At 45.3% G+C, this 18051-nt stretch overlaps 1 protein-coding gene across 1 annotated transcript in view; it reads right to left on the bottom strand.

The window, feature by feature from the left end:
• Positions 1-1554: 1554 nt before the first annotated feature.
• Positions 1555-18051, bottom strand: part of FBXO32 (F-box protein 32) — a 35221-nt gene continuing 18724 nt past the window's right edge. The window contains exons 5-9 of the mRNA XM_078072045.1: positions 15799-15892; positions 14771-14955; positions 9007-9189; positions 7879-8022; positions 1555-7200 (exon numbers count right to left, since the gene is read on the bottom strand). Of these exons, the coding sequence (XP_077928171.1) occupies positions 7111-7200; positions 7879-8022; positions 9007-9189; positions 14771-14955; positions 15799-15892 (696 nt within the window). The 3' untranslated portion in view covers positions 1555-7110. The remainder of the gene's footprint in view (positions 7201-7878; positions 8023-9006; positions 9190-14770; positions 14956-15798; positions 15893-18051) is intronic.

The following is an 18051-nucleotide window of genomic DNA, read 5'->3' as shown; positions in this document are numbered from 1 at the left end:
ATGCCCATAAACTCACACTGATTCTTATTCAAGTGGAGGGTAAGCATGTGATCAGTGAGACTTTCAAAAGCATTTTGTGAATGTCTGTGTGTGTTATTTAAAAAAAAATTTTTTTTTATTAACAGATAATGCATTATTTGTTTCAGAGGTACAGGTCTGTGATTCATCAATCTTACACAATTCACAGCGCTCACCATAGCCCGTACCCTCCCCGATGTCCATCACCCAGCCCCCCCATCCCTCCCACCCCCCTCCACTCCAGCAACCCTCAGTTTGTTTCCTGAGATTAAGAGTCTCTTATGGTTTGTGTGCGTTATTAATTCATTCAGCCCCAGCACTGTGCTGGGTACGATGACATAGCCCCAGATCAGATGCAGGAAAGTGTTATGGGAGGTGAGATTTACTCAGTCGGAGGAGGCTTTAGGGACGAGCTGGTCACAAGGAGCCATAGATGCTTACCAGACAGAGGCAGGGGAAGAATATTCTAGTGGATAGAGCAGCCTGAGCAAAGAATGCTTGGGATATTTAGTGAGTGTTGAGCTTTTGTGTTCCTGGTGGAAATTAAAAAAAAAAAATCTGATTACTCCAATATGCCTTTTATGTCTTTTTCTGATGGAGAGTTAGTGGCAGGATCAGGGTGCATTCCAGAGTAAATGTATTATTAATTCAGCTACCATGTCGGTCACCTGAGCACATCACACCTAACTAGAGATGCAGAGCAATGTTGCTTGGGGAATCATGATTGTTAACATTTATGGAACACGTGTGGTGTGCCTGGTTCCATGCTTTTTTACTCACATTAGTTTGCTTAGCCCTCACAACCATAAGTAATGGATTTATTATCACCATTTTGGAGTCTAGGAAATTGAGACCTAGAGGAATTAAGGGGACAAAGGTCACAGTGTAGTAAGTGGCAGGACCATGATCTGAACCTTGCTCAAGCCATTCCCTCTTTCTGGAATGCTCAAGACCTCACTTTTCTGCAGCTGGCTCTTTCTTACATTTTGGGTCTCAGCCTCACTATCTTTTGTTGGAGAGACCTACTGCTCAGCCTGTCATCAGCAGGTTCCCTTGTTATTCTGCATCCCAGACCCTTGTTTATTCTTACCATAGCACTTATTATGAATTAAATGTTTTCCTACTTGCTTTGATTGTCTTTGTTTTTCCTACTAGAATCTAAATTCCATAAAGGCAGGCATTCTGTCTGTCTTGTTCACTGTCCTATTCCCAGTGCCTTGCACAGGGTCCAGTGTATAATAGCTGTTCAATAAATGTCTATTGATGAATACATTGATACTGATTTCACAGCTCATTATTCCCTAATCATTCTAGTATACATACAGTAAGTGGAACTATCCCATTTAAGCACAGTGCTGTGTTATTTACTGAGTTTGGCACTCAGCAGCAAGCTTATTTTTCTACATGTTCCTAGAAATTTTATAACAATGATAAGTTTCTGGGACAAGGAATCTAAGCCTCATGAGGCAAAAGATAAACATACTCAGTATGCTAAAAAGCCAACTTGAATTGGCACACACCAAAAATGCACCCGTGTGTTGTTGGAAAAACATTTATTGCAATTCAGTGTCAAAAAATTTTTACAAAAATATGCCACCGTCTGGTACAAACAACTATAAAAAAATCAATTCATCATGCAAGGAAAGTGTGCAAATAATTTATACAGAAGGACTTAGCTCACACAATATTAAACATCTTTGCATGTAATGAGACTAACCTTGTACTTTTAGTTACATGTTCAATCCCCTATAGCATTTTTTATTAAAAGGAGTAAAGCTTCTAAACTTAGGACATGGACTTTCATAAACACCCCCTCTAGCCAGGGTTATTGGCACTTGGTAGAATAAAGATGGTGCCAAGAGTTCTCAAGCGTAGAGCAATCCTTGGAGCCTTCTGTTTAACAGACTTGTGCATCGTTAATTAAACAAACATTGCTATACTCAAAGACAGAAAAAGTCATGTTCAAACTCCAGAAGTAATGTTGTAGCAGATGGAGTTTTAAGAAGTTCAGAGATTTGGAGCAGCCATCCATTTTTGGACAAATGGAGCAGGGCCTGAATTTTGGGAGATTACTCAGGAAGCTTTGTTTGCTGAGTTCAGGGACACTTTGAAAAATGTCCAGCAGACAAAGTCACAAATATCTGTGGTCCCTCGCTCCTTGCTGCCTCTTGGAATAAAATAATCTGTCTTTGCTGAGTGAAGATGAAGTTTAGCAGAGAGTGGGAGGATTCTCCCCCGCCTCCCCCCCCCCCCCCCCCCCCGATAGAAACTCACCAGATCTTATGGCAGGTGCTGGAGGGTGGGGAGATGAAGGGGATGGATTAAATGTACTTCTTGGTCTGAGAGGAAATACCTGCTTGGTTACCATCAGAACCTCAGTTTCTAGAAAGCAAGCTGGCTGCTCAGCCATTATCTAGCTGTCTTAAGGACCACTTTTGTAATTAAAATTTAAGTACCAGGGAAAAGTGAGTTTGTCAAAACATGCTGCTTGCTCTATGGTGAGCAGGTTGTACCCACTAGAATGCTGTACTCTCGCGACAGGTTCAGAGGTTCGTAAAAATGTTAAGTGGCTCCGGGGAGAAATGTTAACTTCTCCACGGAGAACCAGGGACTTAAAGTATTTGGAAATGATAATGGCTGGATGCGTAACACTGGACCTTCAAGCTTGCCTTCCACAGTGAAGGTGTTGAGAAGTCGGGTCAGGTGTCACGTGCCTCCAGACAACACCAACAGATGCTGGGTAGGGGGGCACAGAGTCAAGGCCTCAGAAAGTCCCGGGTTCATACTCAGGTCTACCACTGAGGACCAGATAGGCTCAGACATGTCCCCTGAATATTCTGGACCCCCTACCTCATGTTGAAAGGCAGAAGGAATGCCAGACTCCACCATCTTCAACTTCCCTTCCAGCACCGAAGTCTGGGATGGGAGTTTCCTTCTTTTGGGAAACCACAAGGGTTCACTCTAACAAAACAGAGAAGAAAGCATCTAAAGAAGATGTGGAGTTTAAAGGAATTATGATCTTGTTTACTGAAGACATCAAGAGCCCAAGATATATCAAAGAGCCATGTCTTTGCATTTGTCTAGAGGTTCGGGGTGTTTCTGAGGTCTGTTTAAACACTAATAGGATTTTAGGCCAGGATCCAGTCAGAAGGATGGTTCACAGACTCAGAGAGTTGGAAATAGATTAAAAAAAAAAACAACAAAAAACACCCAGATGTCCACATAGAAAATGTTGATATAGTTTAGTTAAAAAAAAATTCACACATAAAATTACAATTAAAAAAATTCACACACATAAAATAGAGTGCATAGCAAAACATCATTGCCCTATAGCCTGGCAGAAAACTATAAACTCAGGTGCGTATTTTATGATAAACATTGTATTCAATGCTACAAACGATATACGGTTGAACATGTCTTGAAATGATTGACCTTGCAAATCACACAAATGAAATTTTAAGCTCCCTCTCTTCTCCCACATAGAAACAACACAAAAAAGGAGACTGTTAAATTTTAAGCTCCTCATGAAAAACACTTTTCGAATCCACAGAGAATCATGACAATAACACCGTACCTGCTTGTGACCTTCCTTCACCATCACCCAGTAAAGCTTAGACAAATGAAATTTTAAGCTCCCTCTCTTCTCCCACATAGAAACAACACAAAAAAGGAGACTCTGTTAAATTTTAAGCTCCTCATGAAAAACACTTTTCGAATCTACAGAGAATCATGACAATAACACCATACCTGCTTGTGACCTTCCTTCACCATCACCCAGTAAAGCCCACTGCTGTATTGAGTGTTTTGCAGTATCAACCCAGCCCACCTCCAATTATCTCCTCTAGGCCACTTCAGTATAAAATTGATCATCACTAAACAAATGTCATCTCACGGCTGACACCCTGGGGATGTTTTTACTTTGTGGTTTTGCCACTCGCCCTCCCATGCTACCGATCCATCTACTCAGAGTAAGAGCATCAAGTAATCATGCCCTCTACTTGAAGATGTCATTGGACTTTTTTCCGGATCTTGCTATGAAGTGAACACTCACATATTCTTTCCCCAATGTTGTGCCTTACTCTCAAGAGACTCCGGGCTCGCTGCTCATATACCTTTACGTTGGACCAGATCATACCTAACATCCCTGTGGACTTGTGCTCACTCACACTGCCCTGGGCACCCTCCTTCCTTCTCTGCAAGTCCAAATTACTTCCTAGTTGACATCAAAGTCAAATTCTACGTTATGGGGTCCGGGGTGGTTAGGTAGGTACAGCAACGAGAGGGGAGCCTTCTATCTCTTCCAGCACTTTCCATTGTCCTGTCCCTCTGGCTTTTAGACCCGCAGTTTTGAGACAGGGATCCTTTGTTTTTGTTTTTTAGGTTAGGTTGTCCCCAGAGGGTTTGCCAATAGAAATTCTAAAGACGATTAGTCCCCAGGGAACGAGAATTTTCTTTTTCACTCACTTTACTTTTATGTGAGGCTCTGGCCATGCTTAATAGCTGCCACGTGGCACCAACACAGATGCTCTCACCGCCATGTTCTTCTCCGTTGGCCTTCACACAAACCACAGCATCAAAGATAGGCCATTTCTATTCCTTCCCCCATCCCTCTCCACCTGCCATTTCCTTTCTTTGTCTCCTCTTCCAATGAAAGAGAACCACAAATGTTGGTTTCTTCTTTTTCCTTAAAAATTTTCCTTGACTTTGTCACCACACCACCTCCAAAAATGCCAACAGAGATGGGGAGAGCCCAGAGGCACCATCAAGGGAAACAACTCAGAAAACCATCACCCTACCACCTGTGGTAGGAGTCATCTTGCACAGATGTGCCTCGCTGCCTGGGGTCTGAGAGGCAGTCGGGGGCACTGCGGATCGTCCAAAGGAGACTGGTTTGCCAGCTTTGAGCTGATGACCTAAAGCAGGCAAGACTTCTGGGACTGCAAACCCGAGGGTGCCCGGGAGTTCCCACCTCCCTGATCGTCACGAAGGGGCAGAGGTCACGAGTTGATGGACAGATGTGGAAGGCCACGAACACCTACACCTAAAAATGTCAGAGTCAAAGGTTCCAGAGATCTCAGAGTAACAATCAACCCAGCTCCGCCCCACGTCTTTCAGGAAGCGGAGACATTTGAGAGAAGTTGTCTGAATTCTGGAAGCGCTTGTTTTTTATTCCACCATCTAGGCCCTGCATTCCTCGGTGTGACTTTGACTCGGGGGGAGGGGAGAGCAAAAAAACCCATTCGGTATTACAGGGGCTCCGGAAGCTCAACCTTACCCAACAAGATCTCATTCTTTAATGTTTAATTCTTCTCAGTGGGGAGAATTTAAATGCAATTTAATTTTTTCTCCTGATGGGGGTGGGGGGTAGTGAAAATAAACACGGAGACACCCTGGTGTGTAGGCACAGTGAGGAGGGTTGACGGAGAGTTGACTTCTCTTCAGCATGCTGATACTGGGGCTGTGCACTGAGGGGAGGGCAGGAAGGGGCTCTGCATCACCGACTGGTACCTGGCCTTGTTTCTGTACGTGCTTACCCACCTTTCCCCTCCCCAGGTCACCCCAAGGTTCAACCCCTAAGGATACACTGTTCTCCACTGTGAATGTGAGCAAGTTCCTATTTCTGCTTCACTTATTTGCCAAGGGCATGCAGGGTGGCAACTTTATTTGCAAAAGAAGAAAAAAAGCACAAAGCAAATACAACTGCCAAAATATGTACATTGTTGTAGAAAAGCAAAGTTCTATAAAAAGTAAAAAACAAAAACATCCCCTACCCCATCCCAGGAATATTTGACAATGACCTCATTAAGTCCTGAGATTTCCTTTCTTCCACACAGTTATCTGCTGATATTTGCCTAGCAAGATCCCCAGGGGTATGGAGCAAGTTTAGGGATGAACTCACAGTACTTCTGTTCCCTATGATTGGAACTCCGGGCTTTATCTCGTCATCCTCGCAAAAAATCCTAGCTTAGGCTGAGTAAATTTTGATGTTGGACATAAAGAAAAGAAAGCTCCTCGGCCCATCACCTGCCATGAGGGACAGCCCCTAGTAAAACGTTTAACTGATACGTAAAACCTGTTTTACAAGCCTTTATCAGCACTCTGGCTTCGACCAGTCCACAGATAACGCTTATCTGTGAAGATATTCTGGGAAGCCCAGACAAGCCGAGAAGTTAAACAGGAATAAGAAAGTCTTCACAGCTTTTGGGTGACTCATTCTATCTTTTCTGCAGTAGGACTTCCTCTGGGACTGTTTTTAATCGGTCTTATGTTGTCCCGAATGAGCTATAACACAGCTATAATACGAAAGGAAAAAAAAAAAAGGCATATGTGCTGTGGAGTTATTCTAGAAAAGAGGCAACTCCAAAGAGTGCCTATTCATCTAAAAAGGAAGTCTGCAACATGAGGAGGATTGCCTCCAGGATCCCTTCCTATTGAAACCACTTTCATGTGACGAAAAACCAAGAAAAACAGACACTGCCTACCGGACAATGCACTTTGGCGGAGGGAGCACTGCATACTTTCCGAGGTAGACTTATTGTGTGATAATATTTGCAAGATAAGGCCCTATGCCCTCGCGGGTTTAAGATGGGTGGTGCTTCCTTTGCCTTTTTAAAACAACCCCCCCCAATTGAAACCAAAGCGCAGGGATTTCGCATTATGTTGTCGTCTTCTCTTTCTTTAAGCAAATTTTCACATTGTAAACAGAGTGTTCTATCTTGTATTCGAGTTCTGCCCTTTTCTTCCACATCCCTAGGGAACTACCAAGGCGTCTCAGTGAACATGAGGAGAATTCCATTTTCACCGATGAAACTGAATTCCTGCCCTTACAGTCTTTCCGGCAAATAGTTAGAAAAAAGTTTATTTACAGTATTTCCGTTTTTCCATACCAGTTCTAACGAGAAGTCCGTATTCTTCAACTCCCCGCCGGCAACTGCATCTCTCCCCTTCCAATGTCCTCTCAGTGACTTAGCTCAGAAGTTTTGAGCCAACGTTTCAAATGTACACTATTTACAAATGAACTGTCCAAGCTCTGTATTCACAACCATCTGATCAGCTGGGGAACCCTTCGGAAGTGTTGTCCCATGCTGGGATTCAGAACTTGAACAAGTTGATAAAGTCCTGGGGTGAAAGGGAAACGGAGCAGCTCTCTGGGTTATTGGCTGTGCACGGGTGGTCAGTGCCCTGGAAAGGAACATCATGGTTTTAGGTTTGAGTTCTCAGAAGCATCGCGTTGGCTTGTAGCCCCATGAGGCTGTGCCCAAGCTCAAAACAACATTCCTCTGTCAAGAATGCCATAAGTTGGGCGCCTGGGTGGCTCAGTTGGTTAAGCGACTGCCTTCGGCTCAGGTCATGATCCTGGAGTCCCTGGATCGAGTCCCGCATCGGGCTCCCTGCTCGGCGGGGAGCCGGCTTCTCCCTCTGACCCTCCCCCATCTCATGTGCTCTCTCTCTCTCATTCTCTCTGTCTCAAATAAATAAATAAAATCTTTAAAAAAAAAAAAAAAAAAAAAGAATGCCATAAGTTCTGCAAAAACTAAAGAACTGTGTGTGTGTGTGTGTGTGTGCACGCACACCCACACGCAAAGAGAATGGGAGAATTTGCAGGTGGGTGGGTGTACAAAAAAAAAAAAAAATATATATATATATACACACACACACACATATAAAAATAGGGGTGGAGGAAATTAAGGACTCTCAAAGTTTTTCTCCCCAGGGACTGAATCAGTGTCTCTTACACCTTCAGCTGCAGTAGGGAAGTGCAGGAAAGAAGTAGGAAGGGCTTTCGCATGGCAATGCTGGTGCCTTTGGCTCTTAGGGGCTGGGCTAGGGGGTCTGTGGCAGCCACCTCGAGACACATACCTTCCAGGAAAGAATGTGACAGTGTCTGCAAAGCTGAAGGGTGTCTCCGTACTGCTCTTTCCGTGGGTAACATCGCACAAGTTTAAAATACATCTTCTTCCAATCCAGCTGTCCTTTGTCGGACAAAATTAATCGCTTGCGGATCTAAATTGCAAACGAATACAGATAATTGCACACGACTGCAGGAGAGTTCATCAAGAAGATGGTTTGTGGTTTTGTGCTTCTGAAAAGTTCTGTTCCCACCTCTCCTTCCCACTTGTTCATCTATGCCCTGCACTTGCCAGGGAAAAAATTGCCCAGATAGAAAGAAGGTCCTTCTGAGCTCTCCCCAGTGAAATGGTAGCTTTTACCAGTCTTTAAAAGAAACAGGGGGCTGGTGACATCTTATTGTTGACCTCTACTAAGTTGTATTTGGATGGTCTTTTAAAGTTTAGGTGATTTCAATAAACACCTTCAATCTTTTCTTTGCTGTAGACTTGAGTGATTATTTCCAGGGAGATGCAGTCCCTGCTTGGCACAGTGGCTCTATTTTATATCTAAATATTAGTGGCTTCATGAACAGAACTTGTTGAACTCACACATCTGTATAAAGAGGGTGGAAAAAAAAGTCTGGGGCAGCATGAGGAGGGGAAACAGGCCTAGAGCTGGTGTCCGAAGCCCCCAGTTCAAATTCATACTCAAGGCCAGTCTCCTTCCCTTGAGAGCCATTTCCCTAGTTTGTGGACTGAGTCCCCTCATCTGTTTAAAGTGAGCATCAAGATACCTACCCCGCCCTGGGTTCTTAGACTAAAATGAAACATATCTATAAAAGTTCCTTAGCTATAAAATATAAAGATAAGTTGCTTTTGTAAGTTACTCTGTTATAGAAGAGGAGGACAGGTGTTGCTTTATGAACTTTTTAAAGCAAGTTGTGAAGTGTGCATATAGGTTAAGAATGTAAGTTGTTGTTTTTTCCACTAGAACCACATACATTATTTAGAAACTCCTCGTATTGTTGCTGTCTAGTCAGCCGGGAAGCCCCCTGGAGGGTGGGCACCCGTGCCTCGAGCTCAGGAAGAATGCCAAGGAAGTTTGAGGGTGGGGGACAGAGAAGGGAGAGGAGGGACTGCCCGTGAGGGCCCCCCTGACCTGCCGCTCGGAGAAATGGTATTGGCAGAGCTTCTTCCAAAGCAGCCGGTCCTCGCTGAGCACGTGCAGGTCGGGGGCCACCTGGCCGAGGCTGACCAGGTCACGCCCGTCACTCAGCCTCTGCATGATGTTCAGTTGGAGGCACAAAGGCAGGTCAGTGAAGGTGAGGCCTTTGAAGGCAGGCTGTGGGGAGAAGGATGACGTTAAGTTGCAGGTTGTGGGGGGCGGGCCGCAGATCACCAGGTGACACTGAGGATGCAGGTGTCCCCTTGTCCTCCACCCTCAAGCTGGTTGACTGATCCCAGATCCAAAGCTGCAATTCTCCCCACCCGGAGGGCAGAAACAGGACCCGTGGCTGAGGCCCACAGGAATAGCCTGGAACAGCTCGAGCTGAATGGTGCCAGAGGGATTTTCCTAAGTTTCACAAAGCTTTATACTTTTAATGATTCTCCAAACAGCACATGTTGGATTTCTCTGCTCCACTCAGTTCACTCAGTGACCAGATTCGCTACCTTCCTAAAGGGCCCCGTGCCCTGGACAGAGCGCCCCGGCCTGCCACCTGTGCGGGCTTTCCCATCACCCCTCCTGGCCACGGATCCCTCCAGGCGGGTTTTCTTGCCTGTGCCCAAACACGCTGCGCCTGGGCCCCCCGCTCTCCCCTCGCCGCTCTGCCCATCCAAATGATGCTCTTCCTCAGATCCAGCTTATACCTATTTTCTCTGAAAGGGAATTTCTTTTCTGTTTTCTGTGGGTACCCCAGGCATCTTCCTGGAATTCTATGAGCTCTTCTGGGGACTTTTTGAACCAGCCCCTTTTTGTTATGTAATGCAAACTGTTTCCAAAAGGAAGCTTGAATGGAACATTCCTGCTGGAACGTAAGCTCCAGGGAGGCAGCACTTTTTGTCTTTTTTCATTGCTGTGTGCTTTTTCCATAGAAGAGTGCTTAGCATATAGTAGGTACCCAAAAAATATCTGAGGGATGACTGAAACCCTCATAATTAAGTGGGTAAAAAACAACAACAAAAAGACCCTGTGCTTGTTGTGTATATTTGTGCGTGTGTGCGCGCGCATGTGTGTCCTTTAGGAATGGCTGGTCCAGAAACTTTTGGCGTAAGTGCCCCCATCCATTAGAACATCTCTATTCAAACCTAGGGCTCCATGGAATATTTAAAAAAAATTATTTGTGGATAATACATTGACAGTTAATCAGGAGCTGTTCCTGCTATAACCCTCAACTTGTATTTAATTGTTTAATTTTATATTTATTATTTAAATTTTGATGGGCTTATGTTATCCCACCCACACCTAGATCCTTGAAGGTGGGGTCTAATTTCATATCCCTTGCAGACGAGCCCAGCACAAACAACCTCTTTTGAGGGCCTACTAAGGCCTGGCACTGGGGCTGGAACGGGTTCATTAGGCTCGCAAGAGACTCAGAAACATAAGCAAATAATTATAGAACAATATGTTAAGTGCTATCCAGGAAGTAAGCACAGAGTGCTCTGGGAACCATCTGTGCAGGGGAGGTCCTCACTAGTATTTACTGATCGGTCCTCAACAGCAATTGATGCTGCCATTTGGGTAAGAAGTGAGCACAAATCACCTGAGACTGGGGTTCTTTGTTCTTCTCATGCTAGACCTGGGTGAGCTCTTGATTTTGGACTACTGCCATTTTTAGCTTGGTGCTCTGTCACCTCTGGGGTCACAGGAAAAAAATATAGGATGAAGAAGCCCTTCCTTAGCTCAGGGGAAAATAATCCTGTCAATGGGTATCCTCACATTTTTAGGGAACTACTCTGTTCAAGGCACATCAGAGCCCACACGCACAGGATTCCGGGGGGATGCGTGGTTTCACCAATCCCCACCTGTGTCCCCTGCAGAGCAGGACAGGTGTATAGAGGGAAGGTGGGAAGAGGCATGGGGCCTTGGGAAGCCGGACTATGGAGAAGAATGGGAGGTGGCATGGGAGGAACATGGGATGGACAAGCAGCAGATCTGGATCCCAGGTGCCCTTGGAACTCTGGGTCTCAGTTTTCCCATGTCCAAAGTGAATTGGCTTAGAAGGCTCTCATGGTCCCTTCCAGCTCTAACAATCTCAGATTTGAATCAGCTTCAGCTGATTCTTAACTCATCAGAAGTGTCTATGACTTGACAGTTTAAATTGTTCAGGCTGCTGGGCTGAATTTTCAATTGTTTGCAAAATTCAGGACTTTTGCTGGACCGCTGAAGGCTCTACACTTATTTGTCGTTTATCATCTGCTGCTGATCATATGAGCTAATAAAACTGCCATGAAATTTTCTTTTTGTTTCCAGCACTTCAAAGCATCTACTTTTTTGGTTAAAACTCCCAGGCCAATTATTACATGAACTCCTATTAAAGTCCACTTGGCAGAGTTCACGCTCAAATTTTCAAACCTGAACTTTTCCAAAATCCTTGCCCAGACCCCATGCTGAGCCCTTACTCCTGATAAATGGTTAACTGCTTGCATGCCGCCTTCTTTTGGAATATAAACATATAAAAGAACAATAAGTCAATCAAGCATTTGGCTATAATCCTTCTATGGCTACCCTGCCCTCTCTCGGCTTCAAACACAGCCTTACCCCAAACACTGCCTTACCCACAGTGATTCTATTTGACTTCTCCCTCTCCGAACCAGTTCTCTTCATTTTTCCCCCTTCATTCTTTATTCTATTAATTATTTTTGCCAATAAAAATTGGCTCCATAAAATTAGATATGAAATTTTGAAGGAAAACAAGATTATATGCCGGGAAGATACTGCGAGAACTTTGGCAAATAGAAAGCAATTACTGTAAATGTCACCTTAACATTTTTGTGGAATAACATACTTCCCTTTAGTCCAAACTGTTAAAAAGTAGGCTTTAGTATATGTGCTGCCGAAATATAGTCCAGACTGAAGTAATTAAGTCCTGTTTTTCTCTCTCTCTCTCTCGATCTTTCTTTCCTCTGGAGAGTTGGGCATTTGTGTGACAAGCTCTTTAGGGCTCCATGGGTTCCTGTCACTGCTCTCAAGATAATGTGGCTCAGAGCGAGGAGGGCTGGGAAGGAGGGCAGCAGGGAGCAGACTGCAGTGGGGAGAAGAGCAGCCTCTGCAGACAGGCCTGGGTTCAGTCCCCTGCATCTTACCTGCATCGAGGCACCAGCCACACTATTCTTTTTTTTTTTTAAGATTTATTTATTTTAGAGAGAGTGAGTGAGCCCAGTGGGGAGGGGCAGAGGGAGAGGAAGAGAGGGAATCTCAAGCAGACTCTGCTGAGCGTGCCTCCCGATGCGGGGCTCGATCCCACGACCCTGAGATCACGACCTGAGCTGAAACTAAGAGTTGGACGCTCAACTGACTGAGCCACGCAGGTGCCCCCAGCCACACGATTCTTAACTACTCAGCCTGATTTTTCTCATTTATAAAATGAGTAAAAGCATATCTTATAGTGTTGTTGGGCAGAGTGGACGAGATGATGCATAGAAGTACTTAGCATAGCGCCCAGGGGAAATCAGCTATTATAAAGACCCCTACTCATAGTTATTCACTGGATGAGTTAATGAATACATGTGAAAGACTTAGAAGAGTGTCTGCTGCAGAGCGAGCCCTTCGTAATAATAAGAGCTGACACATTTAAAGACTTACTACTTGCCAGGTACTGTCCCAAGCACTTTCTATATGTTAGCTTATTAAATCTTACACCGGGGCTAGGAGATAGGCATTACTACCCTTCATTCATCATTCATTCATTCATCTAAAATTTATTGACTGCCTTCTGCTCTGTGCAAGGCGGAGGGAACAGAGCAGGGAGCAAGATGGTAGTCTTTCTTCATGGCGCTCATAAGCCAGTGGATGGAGATAGGGAAGTGGTATCACATTGGAGATCATTTCAGATGGCAACACTCCTCTGAGGAAGGCGAGATGAGAGCATTTCCAGTGGACTGGATGGCCCGGGGAGGCAGGGCCAAGCTTGGCATGGGGCAGAGAAGAGCTTGGCCTGGCTGGAGTGCCAGGAGCAGAGGGGAGGGTGAGATGAACTTTAGTGTTTGATTTGTCCTGCACGGGACTGCATTGGATGTAAAGGGTTTGCAAAAAGCTGGATCACTGAATACACAGTTGGAAGAAAGCTGGATTGAAAAGAAGTTTGGAAACCACTGATGTTAAGAAAGCTCTGCCATGTGAGGAATAAGGAGTCCTGGGTCCTGGTCTAAGCCGCTGGCTTCTCTGGTCCCCACTCCTGTCTCTGAAGGGTTATAGCAGCTACAAGGGCTACTTCCTCCCTGGTGTGTTTGTGGATCAGTTAAGGGGGGGTTCTAGGTAAGCAAGCCCATGGGCGTGCAAAGTACGTGAGCGGCTGTGGCCAGGGAGGCTCCTGGGATGCAGGCAGCAGAGACAAGATCTGGCCAAGTGTGATCACCTAAATAGTGTTCCGAAGTTGCTGGAGGAAAGAGACCCTTGGGACAGATGGGATGTGCTCATTTAGATCACTGGCTGGATACTTCTCTCCTGGGCTTGGACCAAAAAAAGAAAGTGTTACGTCCAGGCTGCACAGAATACCAGAAATCAGGTAGAAGGTCTAAGTGGGTTTTCTGTGAGAGATAAGCTGGGAATCTGGGTCTCAAATTCACGTCGTCAAACTATGTCTACACTTAAGAGAAGAGAATGGGGTAAATTATTAGAATAAATTCGGTAAATGTTCAGAATACACGCTCTTAAACAACTGAGATAGCTTTTCTGGGCTTGTGCTGTGTGTGTGTGTGTGTGTGTGTGTGTGTGTGTGAGTTGTAGCCAAAGTGATTCTAAGGAAGTCACATAATTCTGAAGCTTCTCATTATTCCCTTTGTTTCAGAGTTAAACTAAGAGGCACAGAGAGGTTATTAACAGCCAAGTCAAGGATGCTGCATTTTGAAAACTTCATATAGTAAAATAAGTATTTAAAAGAGGTCAAAGAGGCTTCTTCATGTTACCTTCTCAAGAGATGGGGCAGACCCAAACTTTATCAGCTTGGGTCCCGGAACCACTTAGAACAGCGCAGTCAGCGATAAGCGAGGCGAGCGCTATGTGAGCCGTCTAAGTGTGCCTGTCCATTAGCGAGCCTTAGGAGATTACAGCAGTGTCTTTCTCACATTTTTTGTGTGCCTCAGTCCTCCTGCTCACTATTAAAAGGACAAGAGCTGAGGGCCAAGTTAGGTTCAAAAAGTCAAAAGACACTACCAACAGAAGTGTAGCTCTAATACAGGGCCTCTTTGGGTTTTTTTCCACTTTGAGTGAGACTCGCTCTCTTCTTTCCCTGCGTGTATGTTCGCGGTCTCTAACCAAAGGCTTACTTGTCATAATGATTAATCACTGGAACTAGACTTTGCAGAGGTTGGGGCCAACTTTCCAAGCCCCTGCCATCAGAGCTCTGTTGTATTCAAGGAAGCATTCCTACAGCTGTAAAGGACACGGTCTTCAGGAGGAAATGGGAAAGACGAGAGAACTCCCCTCACCCCCCCACTCCCAAATCCAAGCTTCCGGTTTTCCTACCATGTTGCAATTCACATACTTTGATCCTGTTGTGCCAACTTCTTCTTCCCACCCCCTCTTTATTGGGAATTTCCAGCCCACTCTCAGCGCCCAGGAGAGAGCATCCAGATCGGGACAGTCCAGGCTTTTTGACCACCAGAGAAGTTTTAAAAAGTCCTGGGGAGGCCGCCCAGCCTCTCGGTGGAGGCACCAAACAAAGTCTTTACTGCTAGGAGGAGGCCGGCGCGTTCCTGCTTACCCTGGTAATTTGGATATTGTTCAGCTGCTGTTGCCAGTGTAGAATCGTCTCCATTCGGTACACCCACATGTTGATGTTCCCGACCAGCACCGACTTGCCGACTCTTTGCACCAGTGTGCATAAGGACGTGTAGAGAGTCTGCAGCAGTTCCCGGATTAGCCTGATGTTCTGCTGGTCTTCGAGGACTTGAAGTGGGGGAGAGAAAAAGCATGAGCAGTTATGATACAGGGACACGGTATATATTTTGTACTCGGGCCTTTCTTCTTCTTCGTTCTGCTCCTGTCACGTGGGTAACTGCCTCTGGGGATGTGGTTTTCTTTCTCGCTCTTATTTATCCGACACCTGACCAAGCTTCTACACTTGAGGTGACTGGGGAGAGTTTCCATTATCTAGGTCCCTCTTTGTTCTCTTCTCCCTAGTTTCTGGCAAAGACTCTTTCTCTCTTCATTGTTTCACCAGCACCAATTGGCTCACTCGACCTGAAGGCAGTTTCTTTGGCCCAGCAGTGATGTCCTGTGTAGGTGGTCAGTAGTTAGGAACATGAGTTGTGATCCTGTCTGCCTGAGTCTTTGTGGGATTATGGATAAACTACTCTTCCTTAGGGGCCTCAGTTTCCCTGCATGCACAAGGACTCAGATGAGCCAAAGACCTAAAGTTCCTTTTAGATCAAATAGTCTGTGGATCTATTCTGCCTTGTACATAGCTCAATTTTCTAGGAATTTGGAATCCAGAGGCTTGGTAGCCAAGCTTGGGACATGTGACCACACTGAGAAGTGTGAGAGGTGTGTAGCAGGGCAAATGGATGCTCCTGATAAAAGGATGGGAGGATGATGGTCTCTCCCCTCCGTCCTGAACGTGAGTGGCACACTCCTTTCTGAACTGGCATTTGGCACCCCTGAAATGCATCTGGAGTTATTCATGTCCATCCATGTCTCATGACGTGTCTGCTCTATTGGAAAATCCATCTGTCCATCCCCATCTCTATAAAAAGGGGAGAGAGGTGGGGCGGGGTGGGGGGTAAAGCTCACCTTTCAGTACCACTTTTTCCAAAATGTTCATGAAGTTCTTTTGGGCGATGCCACTCAGGGACGTGAGCTGTGACTTTGCTATCAGTTCCAACAGCTGTGGGTAAAAATAGAAGTTGCCAGGCTTAGAACACAGAGACATTTTTCTCCTCTAATCTTCGCTTTTGAGTCACATGACATGGAGATACGGACCAACGGGGAGAGACAGAAGGCAGGCGGGCCCACAGTGGAATAAAAAGCAGATGCTCACAGTGGAAGACAAATGGGGGTAATTCAAAACCCAGGAATCAGGCTGAATATTTAATTGCTTTTTTTCTTTTGAATATAAAGAGTTTGGCTTCAGCCAGGGTGAATTCATTCTGCTTGTCCTACTTCAGCAAGTGACGCCAAGGGACTCCGAAGGGAACAAAGTCGCCTATGACCTGCAAATGTTTGAGTTCTACACAGTCACTCCCAGCAGGAATCTTTCTACCCCTACTTGAACTTCTTCCCCACTGGTACCAACCTTTCTCAAGGCACATTATAGCTCATGGTCAGCAAGATGGGTACTTTCCAAGGAAGGGGCAAGTCTTATCCAGAAATCTCCTGCTCACGCAGTGTTCAGTAAAAATGTCTGTTAATTAGAATCTCCCATTGCACTTAATCTTCCCGTAGAAAGAGGCCAATCACAGGGAGAGAGGAATTCAGGGTTGTATAGTATATATACATATTTCTACTTAGAGACTAGGATCCTCTGTGACTATGGGCAAGTTACTCAATTTCTTCGTGCCCCCATTTCTTCATCTGTACTAATAATACTCAGAGTCCTCAAGACTGTTGAGAGCTTTGAATGAGGGAATGCCCGTCCATAAGGCACAGTGCCTGGCACTGATCACGTGGAAAATCAAGGCTGGTTGGTTTGTTGGTTGGTTGGTTTGTTGAAGGCATGTGTCCTAATCCCACTACCCCATTTATCTCCAAACAAGAAGAAAGAAAGGTAGTAATTTAACTTGGTGCATCCTTAGTCTGCTTTTTCTTTGGTAGCAAAATTCTTTACAGATGTGGCAATATTAAAAAAAAATCTATTAAAAATTCTACTGTTGAAAAATGAAACTTAAGACTGGAAGGGCATCTTAGAGATCAGGTAGATCAACCCACTCAGTAGATGAACAAAGTGAGGCTCAAGAGACTAAGTCTCACCAACTTCAAGCAGTGGGAGGACTCAGCAGAGACCTCCCCAATACACTCCATGCTTTCATAAAGTCATCAAACAAAAGAGGTTGATGTAAAGTGAAAATAATTTTACCAGAGCCTAGCAGGCCCCCAACTAAAACTAGCTAGCCTAAGACTTAGAACCAAGACCCCTCCTTTACATCAGAGCTTGAATTTCTGCCCCTAGGAAACTTTTCAAGGGAGTTTCATCTGCTGGCCAGGCCCCGGCCCAACTTCACTTCAGGTCAGTAAACACCGAGTGTGACACTGTCCTCGGGCTCTGGAATCAAGGCTGAGAGAACTAGCAAAGTGACATTCCAAACACTGGGCTGCAGAGGAGAACTGAAACTCTTGGATCAAAGCCCTAAGCAATTCCAAGGCATTTGTTTAAAACTTCTGTCCTCCTGGAGCCCTTAGGAGCCTGTCAAACCACATACAGACTTTTAATTTCCTGAACATAATTTTACCCTAAGTAAAATTTTACTCTAAGTAAAAACAAAACAAAACAAAACAAAAAACCCACCAAAAAACAAAAACAAATAAAACACTCCGAAACCTCTCCCTGCCTGGCTTATGTATCTCTCACACACGCAGGGAGAAGGAGGTGAAGAAAGGCTGAGGCTGGTTTGTTAAGATTAGTACTGGTGATCCAGCGCTGGAAGTCAGGAGCTGCCCTAGCGCCCACAAAAAGAGGCAAGAAGTCTGTTCATCTGTAGAGGCTACATCCATGGGTGGGCGGTGACCACACTGGATGACCTCTGCTTGTCTGGTTCAGCTCTGTCACCAACCAGCATGTGACAGTCAAGAGAGGAGTGACAAATGGCGGGGACTGGCCAGACCTTTCGTTTATCTCCCTGACCAACAACAACCAGATTCAGAAGGCCAACCCGATGGTCTATTAATACCCTGCGCCTCACATGACCAGCATGAAGCAAGATGAAAGAAAACAAAAGCCTTGAGTCCCTCTCGGAAGGGCAGTTGGCTGTGCACTGTGACTCATCATGGGGTGGGGGGAGGGCGGGCAGCGTTCTGCCTGAAATCCATCCAAAACCCAGATTCCATGTG

The sequence above is a fragment of the Halichoerus grypus genome, chromosome 5 (assembly GCF_964656455.1).
Source record: "Halichoerus grypus chromosome 5, mHalGry1.hap1.1, whole genome shotgun sequence".
NCBI classification, from domain to species: Eukaryota; Metazoa; Chordata; class Mammalia; order Carnivora; family Phocidae; genus Halichoerus; species Halichoerus grypus.
The sequence above is the reverse complement of the archived record's forward strand: the minus strand, read 5'-3'. Positions and strand labels throughout refer to the sequence as shown.